We start from the raw sequence: 11,509 nt of genomic DNA on the forward strand, positions 1-11,509 counted from the left end.
AGTAAGAGGCAACCACACAGAGGTAGGTTTAGCAACAGCAGTGTATTAACACATATGGAAAAATAAACATTTGTACAGATATGGCCGGCCTTTCAATTTGTTTTGTTTTAAATTGTCTTTTAACCTGGGTGCACCCTTTAAAATAAAATAAAATAAAATAAAATGTCTCTTGTTTCCAAGGAGGGAAAAAAAAAAAAAAGGATTGTTCCTTTAATCTTTCCGAGTTTCTTTTCTTTTAGTCCTACCACACCGGCAAAACAACAGGCGAAGAAGAGAGGGTCCTCATCACTCCAGCTCTAGTTGATCACAGGGTTGGCTCGCCATCTCCCATCCAGGGAGAGAATCCAGAATCCAAGGTCTCCAAAAAACCCAGCCTGTATAGCACAACAGGGTTTAATTTAAACTAGTCACTTCTCTTAACTGTACAGTTTGTATTTTCCAAATATAAAATCAATATCCAGTAATGTAACTTCACTGTTAACTTTTTGTTTTCCTTTTAGAATGAAACCAAAATCATGAAATGACTGATAAACAATCAAATCCACATGTGAATGAGCATAAAATCACTCAGTTCAATGCCCACCTTAGATTAAAGTAAATAAAATAATGCAATCATGTAATATTCTGTACCTGTGTGCACAGCACTGCCCTACACAGAAAAAAAAAATTAGCAGTCTCATAACCCATGACACTGAGCTTAATGATCTCTTTTCACTCACACCATGTAACAAGCACACACACTCTTTTTTTTCCATTTACACACCAGAAAATAAGCAACACTGTGAGCTAATGCTTCAACTCGGTGGCTAACACACCACGAGGACATTAAAGTAAACACACGGTGAGCTAACGCTTCAACTCGGTGGCTAACACACCACGAGGGCTTGCTAACTCACGAAGCTAACACACACTCACAGCACTCACCGGGAAAAGAAATTTAATCAACACAGGTAAAATTCCCAGGGTCGCTTTTCCGTGGTCCACCAGACACTCCCGAACAGTTCCTCTTCTTCCACAGCTCCTCGGTATTTACGGTAAGGAGTATTTTTCCCGACTTTTTCCACTCCGACTTCTGCGTCTCTGCACTCGTCCTGCTGCTGCTTGGTGCTCTGGGTGTGTATCGTCCGCGTCTCACTACCTCGCACCAAGGGGGCGAGACGTGCGCCAATTTCTCCCAATAGCAATTCAGCTACACTCTGTGAGCGAATGGCATTTCTTTCTCTTCACAGAACCACTCTTAAAGCGAACTTTGACCTCTGGGATAAAATAAATACATAAATAAATTAAATACAGGTTGAAATAAGGACTGCAATTAGGAATGAAATGAAAATCACTGTCAATGAAAGAAAAATATAAAAAATAAAATATCTTTAACTGTTGTAACACTTTTTTCTCTTTTCAGGTAGGTAACAGGTAGGTTCTTTTTCCCTTTTTTTCAGGTTACAGGCTAACATACTTCTCTTCCTTTCAACAGGCTACATTCTTACAAAACTAACATTTCTTTTTTTTCCACAGGTTACATGTACATAGATTTGAAATGAATGTCTCTCCTTTTGAAATTCACTCACCCTGTCATTCCTGAAGGGGCATGTCTGAGGGTCTGAGCGAGCTGTCCCTTTGGCACACCTGGTGGGTTTCAGGTGGAAGTGGTGGTAGAGGTATCTCACACCAAATCCAGACTGCAAGAGAGCAGAGGGTCATTTTTATACAAGCTGCAAATCTTTTCAGAGACATATTTTAGTGTACTGTTTAGCTGTAAAATGAGAATTTTTGCTGCAGATTTTCATAGACTGTTTTTAATATGGTCTCCAGGACTCTCTTGTAAAGGAGATTAATCTTAATGAGGCTTTTTCCCAGTTAAATAATTTCTAAATAAAAAAATAAATGTGTTTCTGAAAACATCTGAGGCAAGACATAGACAATGCAGCAACAGCATCTTGATTCATATTTGATCAGTGTCGCCTAGTTTGACAGTTTGACCGCAGATCATGAGCAGTGATTGACAGCTGCGTTGGAGACTCTGTGACTCTGATTGGTCATTTTTGTTCATGCACAGTGGATTCTTGCAAATGCCATCAGAGGCACAACGAGGAAGAACATAATTATCTGTCTCATGTACTACTGTCAGGATATACAGTTTCATGAAAACAAAAAAAAAAATCCTTATTTTTTTAAAAAGTTACCAGCTACGGTTTTTAATCTGCACCAAGAAAGGTTTTAATTTAAATATTCTCAAAGGTCCAGTGTGTAGCATTTAGTAGCATCTAGTGGTGAGGCTGCAGAACTGAAACATTTTCTGTGTGCTATCTGTGTAGGAGAACTATGGTGGCCAATGCACAGATGCGAAAATGCAAAAATACAAAAATGCGAATGGCCCTATCTCGAGCCAGTGTTTGGTTTGTCTGTTCAAGGCTACCGTAGAAACATGGTGGACTCAGTGGAAGAGGACCCACTCTGTATGTAGATATTAAATGCTCATTCTAAGGAAACAAAAACACAATGATTCTTAAGTTCAGGTGCCAATAGATGCCCCTAAATCCTACACACTGGACCTTTAAGTCGTATCAGAATCATTAAAAATCATTAAACTTGCCATCTTTTGTGCTTTGCGTCATATGAACCACAAAATTCATTACCATAAAAACTGAGACACATTTTGGCCAGGAAAGTTATGCAGAGTGTACCTCTAATTCCTGTCATAATGACTACTAGCGTTGTTGCTATGTCACTGTAAGGCATTTACTGGACCAAGTGATGATCAGGAGATCACCAAAGATAATAGGATTCATCCTCAGAGGATCACCAATGGCTGTACCAAAATTCACGGCAATCCACGCAGTAATTGTTTGTGTTGTCTTACTGTGAACTTAAATGTTGGACTGCTCAGCTAGAGGCTGTGATATAGCAGGTTTCTCACTGTACAGTTGGCCTCAATAAATCTATTCATCCATTATCCAATAGATGTGAAATCCCTATTCTAGGTTCACTTCATAGGCTTTGTATGGTTTTGCTTTAAAAGATAAAGCAAAAAATATTTTCTTAGCAGTCAACAACTACGACTCCCATGACTCTTTGGTCCACTGTCAAAGCCTCAGATGAAAGAAACTTTCTTAAAAAAAAAAAAGAATGATGCAGTGTTTAGATCCAAGGTGCCATAGAGCAGCAGAACGTCATGGTGCCTGGTTTCAGTTCTTGACAGTTTAAACTTTCTATCAGGTCATATTTTTCTTAACTGCTTAATAACTGACAATCTTGTTGGAGCTGAGTATTGCTGATTTTCAGGTGCCTCATATGTCAACAACTGAAATCATTTGGCATAAAAAAAAGTCCATGAATGCTGCCAAATGGATGGTGGGAATGTTAATATCTTTTCCTGTAATCTGTACTTCTGATGAATCCAACATTCCTGCAATGACACGCCTTATCTTTTGTCAAAACCAAACACCTGCTGAAAACATGTCGCAGTTTGAAGAGTCACAGATCACTTGACTTGAAGCAGTTGTGCGAACAAGTATGAGCCAGAATTCCCTGAGGGCAGAGAGTGCCAAACCCTTAATGCAGATCCAAGAAATAAAGGGCACTGAAACCAGGGCAAACCTGAAACAGAACTTCGCTCATTTTCCTCACTTATTAAGATTATAATTAAACTTTTGGCTGTTTAAAAATAATTCTATATTTTCATTCCCTCTTGAGGACTTTTCAGGAGAACATTTGCGATGTTATCACTCCCCATTAATGTTCAAGGAAGCTGATATAAATGTTCTAACATACGAACTTTAATAAACAGAGGTATCCACATTACTTCTTAAAGAACTGATAACACAATCACAATCTCAAGGTTTACCTCAATATCTGACTTCTCCAGGCTTCTCAAGAAGCGAAAATGGTGGTGCACTCCAGCATGGGTGTCGAGTTGCTCTAGCGCCAAATCCACTCCCTTCTTGTAATAATTAGGAAGCCCATCATAGGAATCCTGGGCCTCAGCAGCGTACAGAACAGCTCCAGCACAAACCAGCAACAGCAACCCAGCAGCCATCTTCCTCTGAGTGTGTGAAGAGAATAACTCGGCTCAGAGGGGTGAGCTCCCTCCTCTCTCCGCGGGATCAATACTCACAGGCAAAACTAGTCCTATTATGGCTGTATGAGTAACATACAAAACGAAACATGCTGACCATCAGCAGGCCTGCTGCTTCTGCTTTTTATCTCCAAGTTCCCGTAACACCCTGGGGTGCACAGTGGGAGTTTACGCAAAAGATAGCCTACTACTTGGCTGACCAAACATCCTCTTTTGCCCGGACATGTCCACTTTTCACGTCCCGTCCGGGGCGTCCGGGGGTCTTTTATAAACTGATGATAATGTCCGGTTTTCCGTGTGCTTGTGTGTGTGTGTTAGAGTGCGGCACGGGCAGCATATTTCTGTCCGAACCCGAACTGAGCCCGACATTATTTAATGACCAAAGCACTGAGTTTGTGTCACACAGTGGTTACAGGCTATTTAACAGGCCAGGCGTGCGCCGGGGTTGTTCAGCTGTGGAGAGGGAGACCTCCGTGTTTGAGACGGGAGCGGAAGGCGGGAGGTCCAACGCTTCCAGCGAGAGGAGAGGGAGAAATAAAACAAAATAAGATAAAATAGGAAAAAACTGTCTCCCTCTTTTATTTTATTTTCATGGAGGTCCGAGACTTCCAGAGAGGAGAGAGGTAGAAACAAACAGCCAGTGTGTGTCTGTGTGTGTTATGTTCAGGTGTTGTCACATAAATAACAGTCCCCAAACAATTAACAGGACAGACAATAGGATTTTATTTATTTTTACACTACATTTTCACTGAAAGCTGACTGAATCCGACCCGAGCCCGAATACAATTTATAGCTACATTTTTGACCAAACCTGGCCGACCCGTCGGGTACCATCGGGCTTGGATCGCCACACTCTGGTGTGTGTATGTGTCCCCTATAGGGGCCTATCTGAATTTCTGTCTTTGAGAGATATTATTTTGTAATATAACTGAATTTTCTATCCATACATATAAATTTTAAATATATTAAAATTATAAGGCATCTTTGAGTAAGCTGCGAGTATCATTTAAGTAGGCTATGTTGTGGCTGGCCGAGTGTCCTCTTTTTTGGAAATCAAAATATGGTCACCCTAGGTGTGACCAGCTGTGAATTTCACCTCCTTCACTTGTGTGCACAGACTGACTGGTGTCACATTCAAGGCGGTAAGTACTCTATACTTCTATATTGACCAATTGATTTGCAAATGAAATGCCAAAATGTCAAGGTCAAGGTCAAGGTCACATTTATTTCTATAGCACATTTAAAAAGACAGAAGTCACCAAAGTGCTTTACAAGAACACTGTGAAAATTACAATACCACATAAATAGAATGATAAATACCAAAATATAAAAACAGACAAACAGTTAAAAACAACATCAATTACACACATTAAAAAAAAAAAAAAAAAAAAAAAAAAAACCTGAGACAGAGCATACGTATATTGCATAGAGTCAAGTCTGGCTCCCAACGGGTTCAAAAGCTAATGAGAATAGGTAAGTTTTTAACGATGATTTAAATCTTCCCAGGGATTCTGCATGTCTAACATGCAATGGCAAGCTATTCCAGAGCTTGGGAGCAGCCACTGAAAATGCTCGGTCGCCTTTAGTTTTAAGCCTTGATCTGGGCACTTCAAGCAGCAGATCACCTGAAGACCTAAGGGCTCTGACTGGATTGTGAGTTTTTAACAGCTCCGCCAGATACTGAGGGGCCAATCCATGTAAGATTTTAAAAACAAACAACAGAATTTTGAAATGTATTCTAAAATGAACAGGAAGCCAGTGTAAGGACATCAGAACAGGTGTAATATGGTCCTGCTTCTTGGTGCCAGTCAGGAGGCGAGCCGCTGCATTTTGGACTAGCTGCAGGCGACGAAGGGAGCACTGATCTAAACCAACATAAAGGGAATTACAGTAATCAAGTCTTGATGATATGAAGGCATGAATGACCCTCTCCAAATCCTTGGAAGACAAATAGGGCTTAACTTTAGCTAGCAATCGAAGCTGATGAAAAGAACTTTTCACAACTGTGCCAATTTGTCTTTTAAGATTTAGATCAGTGTCCAGAGTCACACCAAGGCTTTTGATCGACCCGCTAATATTTGTGGTGAGGGTGTTCAAATTATGAAAAGAGTAAGGAGAACATTCTGCATATCCAAAGACAATAACCTCAGTTTTCGTATCATTCAAATTAAGGTGGCTTTTGCTCATCCAAAGCTTTATGTCAGTCAGACAGGCTAATAAGGGATTCAGCGAGTGCTCACAGTTCATTTTTAGAGGGAGATAGATCTGTACATCGTCTGCATAACAAGAGGACCCAAGAGGACGCATATACAAAGTAAACAACAACGGTCCCAAAATAGACCCCTGAGGCACCCCACAAGTTAGAGGAGCCATGCTAGAGGAGAAATTACCCAACATTACAGAGAAAGTCCTGTCAGCCAAATAGGACTGAAGCAGCATGAGGGCCAACCCCCTGATCCCCACATACTGATGTAGACGTGACAACAGGGTCCTGTGATCAACAGTATCAAATGCTGCAGTCAGATCTAAGGTCACCAAGACAGCAGCACATCCTGAATCTACAGTTAAAATGATATCATTAAAAACCCTTAGAAGGGCTGATTCAGTGCTATGGCGGGGCCTGAAGCCAGACTGAAACTTCTCAAAAATATCATTTTTCTCAAGATAAGCTAACAGCTGATTAGCCATTACCTTCTCCAGCACTTTTGATAGAAATGACAATATAGAAATAGGCCGAAAATTGGAAAGGACAGAGGAGTCAAGATTAGGTTTTTTGAGAAGCGGCTGCACTATAGCTCGCTTCAGCGGAGCTGGAAAACACCCTGAAACAAAACAAGCATGGACCAACATTAAGACAAAAGAACCAGTGGAGTTAAAAACCTTCTTGAAAAGGCTGGAGGGGATGCTGTCTGCTGGACAATTTGTGGATCGGAGCTCGTTTACAACATCAGATAACTCAGACAGTGATATCAGCTCAAAAATGTGGTGATAATGCATTTGCAGTGTCTTAGCCAGATAAAACATTACTTTTTTGATTGTTTGTTTCAAAATCATGAGTAAGAACCAGCTGTTCAAAAATGAACACCTCCGTAAGGGTGAATACCTGATGTCCAACAACGGGGAGTGGAAGGCTATCTTAAAGGTGAGGGAACCAGATTTTTTGCAGTCCGGAAGTTCATAAAAATCAAACATTATTTACCAACCTTTCTAAAATCAAATATGAAAGAAAGCGATTATTCCTATTTTCTAAGAGAGTGTGTTGTTTATGTGTATATTTCCTTTTTGGAAATGCACATTCTAATAACTGCCCGATGTCTCCCCTTTCTGCCTGCAGGAGGATGGTAACTTTGTCATCTGTGGCTGGAAGACTGTGTGGGAATCAGACACTGCAGGATCAGATGTTGTCCGCCTGTCCATGCAGGCTGACAGCAACCTGGTCATGTACAACCAGGATGACACTCCCAGGTGGCATACAAACACATATTTTGTTGGACAAGGCAGGTTTGGCAGCAAGTGTGAGTGCAACTGCCACGTTCAACTGACTGACGACGGCCAACTGGTGTTGCTTAGGGAATCTAAAGAAGTCTGGAGCTCTGCTAACTCCAAAGGCACAAAATGATGTAAATCATGATATGTCAAAGTTTTTAAATATTGAATGCTTTGCAAGTGAAAGTCGTCTTTGGATGTCAGCAATTTTACAGTAAACCTGCTTGCCATGTAATCTGGAATCAGATAAAAGCACATTTTTAAAATGTATGATTGTGTTTCTCTTCTCTTTGTACTCACTGGGTTATGACTTCATAGTTATCTATAACAGTTCTAATATCGTCAGTAGGAGTACTAGAAGTTGTTGGGGAAGAAAAAGGGGAAGTAGAAGAGGAATAAAGAAGTAAAACATGTCGGAAGTCAAAAAACATGACTGCACTTCACTGAAACACAACTAGTAGCTTTATGCTTAAATATCACTCTTAATCTTAGCTCCTTAATACAAAATAGAATTTAAAAACATTTTAATAAAATAAAAACAGAAGAAAAGAAGGTCAGAAGTTCAGTTCCTGCTGTCTGCACTTTAGACAGTGCAAAAAATACATGTATCTGATGAAATCATGTATCATGGAAAATGTTGTTGCAGTCAGTTGAACCAACATCTGTACCAACCATATAAGGAAGGACTAACAGAAGCTGTTTGTTTATCAAATATATAATTAGAATTATATATCTTACTGTAACTGTGCAAGAGTCAGACGTTCACAGTGGAAATGTTTTATGAGCCTCTTCAGTGTAACTGCTTTATATGAATACACTGATATCAACCATCTCACTGTTTTATGGCTCCCCTGTGTGGAGAAGAGTGGACCTTCTCCAGTTTTCTTCCACAGTCACGAACCATGTTGGAGCTGTTTATTATTTGTTTTAAGTGTTTGCTTTATTCTAGATAGTCACTTTATGTAGATTAAGTTTAGATATTTTGTTTTCTAGCTAAAATGAGTTCATTTTGAAAGGACTGGCAGCAGTATGGGCATTCGGAGTTTATTTTGTTTTACCAGAGCAACAGGGGCAGACAGAGTCATGATGTCTTTGTTTGCATGAATGCCAATGTAAAATAAACATGAGAAATTCAAAAACCTCATTATGACCAACAGACCTCTGTGTACTAGTCATCCCTATTGTGCTTGAACACCCGCCCCACTGCCTCTTGATATCCAAGTGCCCTGTTGTCAAGGCATTTTTTGTGTGCATGTGTGAAGGCCTGCCTGTGGCTCTTATCAGATAGAACATTTTAAGAACTAATAACATTTTAGCTTTGACCTGGCTGCTGTCAGCTTATGTCACATGAAGAGCTTTCAACTGCGGCCGTTGAAAAATGTTGAGATGGTGAGTTTAATTTTTGTGATTGATTATCACATTATATTTAGAGAATTTGTACTGCACAGCACCTTCAAATCATGCATTGGATACGCAATGTAAGTTTACTAGCGTTCCTGACTGCTGGTTCTTACTAGACATTGTTTCTTGGAATAACGCCACTGGAAGACTACTGAGATGTTTTCTAAGATGTGAGAGCTGCTGGCCAGGTCATCCCGCCCCTCAGAACTGTTCAGTAAACTTCTGTTTTCTGTTGGCAAAGGCATAGGCCTACTTATTCATTTAGTAAGCAGTATGCAGTACAAACATACTAAGTTTGTAGTAGGCAGTACATTGATATGTGATTCCAGAACATACATAACATGAAATCATAAAATGCTACATTGTCAAAATAACTCATTGTTGAGTTTTGGTTTCATACTTAAGCAATATCACACGAGAGGGAGTGATGTTGTACTGTGATATCGTCACGGCTGTGATTCGGTCATGATTCGCCGAAGACAATCACATGTGGGTCACAAATGTGGGTTTTTTTTCTCTCTTTGTATTTACTGGGTTATGACTTACAAGTAACCTGAAACAGTTCTACTGTAATGCAAGTATCTTGGTAAGGAGCACTGGTAGTTGTCGAGGTTTGCTTCCAGAAAAAAATGGGGAAGTAAAAAAGAATAACGTTGGCTAACTGGCTACAACTCAGTTTCCATATTTTAATTGTTTTGAGTTCATCCAACTTGGCTAAAATCACACAGTGTATCTATTCAATATGTCTGACTTTCACTATGACGGGTGTGATGGGAGTGAGGAGTGCCATGCCGCTCTTTGTCATGTGCTGTGCTTCTCCCCCTCTCCTTCTTCACTGTCTGTCCTCTGATATCAGGAGTGCAGGTGTCAGGTAGTGGCTGCACTGTCCAGTCGTCTCAGCCCTAAATACTAGTATTCAGCTCCACCATGCTGCCGGATCGTACACTCAGAGCACAATGTTTTTCTTTCTTAAGTCTCCGAGATCTGAAATTGATTCTTGTATACAAATATTTTACTGCAAAAATTGTCTGACAGATATAATAAAACACCCCACTAATAAAAGAAGTGCCAAATAAAGCCAAGGTGAATGGGAGATGATATATCTAAACTCAAGTAATTTCATATTCAAGCTCTGACTGATCCTAAATTTGGTAGGAAAGTGGACAGGGAATTCCTCTACACGTATAACAACATTGAAAAAAATACAGTACTACGGGCATCGGTGGCTTAGTGGTAGAGCAGGCACCCCATGTACAAGGCTGTTGCTGCAGTGGCCCAAGTTCGAATCCAGCCCATGGCCCTTTGCTGCATGTCATCCCCCTCTCTCTCTCCCCCTATCACGCTTACCTGTCCTGTCCATTAAAGGCAAAATGGCCAAAAAAATACCTTAAAAAAAAAAAAAAATACAGTCCTACAAACACAAGTTCAATAAGTGGAATTATCAAATCTAAAATGTATGACAGGTTCTAAGCAAAATGAAATGGGTGTAAATGGCATGTCTGCAGTACAATCTGGAGACTTAAAAATGAGAGAGAAATTTAATTTCCTCATTAATGTATTTTTGTTGCACATCTTGCACAAAACTGTTCAGTTTTCTAACAAAAAGCTATATTTTACACATTGTTGTTATCTTTTTCATATTTTCATTGGAATTTTTCTAATCTATGATATATTTATCTCTTGACTTTTGCAGTGATTTTATTTTTATTTCCTCTTGATATGTTGACTGCATGTACCAAATACCTCATGCTCCATAATGCAGCTCACAATTGGCTACACGGCTGTGTACGACAACTACTACTACTAATAACAGAAAGTGTGCTTTGAAAAGAAACAGAAAATTTAAGATACTCAGTTACACATTTATTATGTTAAACTGGTAATTTGGGCCACATAGTGGTGAGAAAGGCATTAAAATCTTATGTAAAAATACATGCTCTGTTACAGGTATGCTAAAAATCCTGCATTGACAATTTTTCTTAAAAATACAAGTTACTATTTAAAACATAGTAAAACCAAAATGTATTGAAAGTATCAAAAGTAAAGTAAACAATGGGCAGTAACCCCTGTTGAGTGTTGCAGTTTACTGAGATGGAGGAAAATTAAACTACTTAATATGCTGCTCGATGGTTAATCTGTCACAGTGCATTATATTCTTTAAGGTGATCATATTTGTGTCTTCATCTAAAAAGTAATTAGTTCATCTGCAGGCAGAGGAGGCTCAACGTGGGTACCTCAAAAGAATTCATAAATACAGAAAATGTAGGTCTACTACATTCTGCTGGTGGAAATTCAGGATTAGGCAGAGCCGCACCTAAATGACCGAGAAAGACTAATGACAAAGACCCTCTGAGGTAAACGTGCACTTTAGAAGGATCAGGGCAGGTGGACACTGGAAGAGCAGGCTCTTGAGGAATCTCACTGAAGTATTGAAGTGCTCATGTTAAAGAATCACGCTATCAGCACAGCTTGAGGGATGGCATTTTTGAATGACCAGTCACAGTGGTGGAAGAAGTCTCAGACCTTTTACTAAATTAAACAGAAACC

At 39.7% G+C, this 11,509-nt stretch overlaps 1 protein-coding gene across 1 annotated transcript; it reads left to right on the plus strand.

Annotated features, from left to right (window-relative positions):
- The first annotated feature begins 7,127 nt into the window (after window positions 1-7,127).
- LOC125881488 (uncharacterized) lies at window positions 7,128-7,694 on the plus strand. Its single transcript, XM_049564565.1, has 2 exons — window positions 7,128-7,217; window positions 7,410-7,694. The coding sequence occupies exons 1-2, from the start codon at window positions 7,128-7,130 to the stop codon at window positions 7,692-7,694; spliced, it is 375 nt and encodes a 124-aa protein (XP_049420522.1).
- The last annotated feature ends 3,815 nt before the right edge of the window (window positions 7,695-11,509 follow it).

The sequence above is a fragment of the Epinephelus fuscoguttatus genome, linkage group LG21, assembly GCF_011397635.1.
Source record: "Epinephelus fuscoguttatus linkage group LG21, E.fuscoguttatus.final_Chr_v1".
Classification (NCBI taxonomy): domain Eukaryota; kingdom Metazoa; phylum Chordata; class Actinopteri; order Perciformes; family Serranidae; genus Epinephelus; species Epinephelus fuscoguttatus.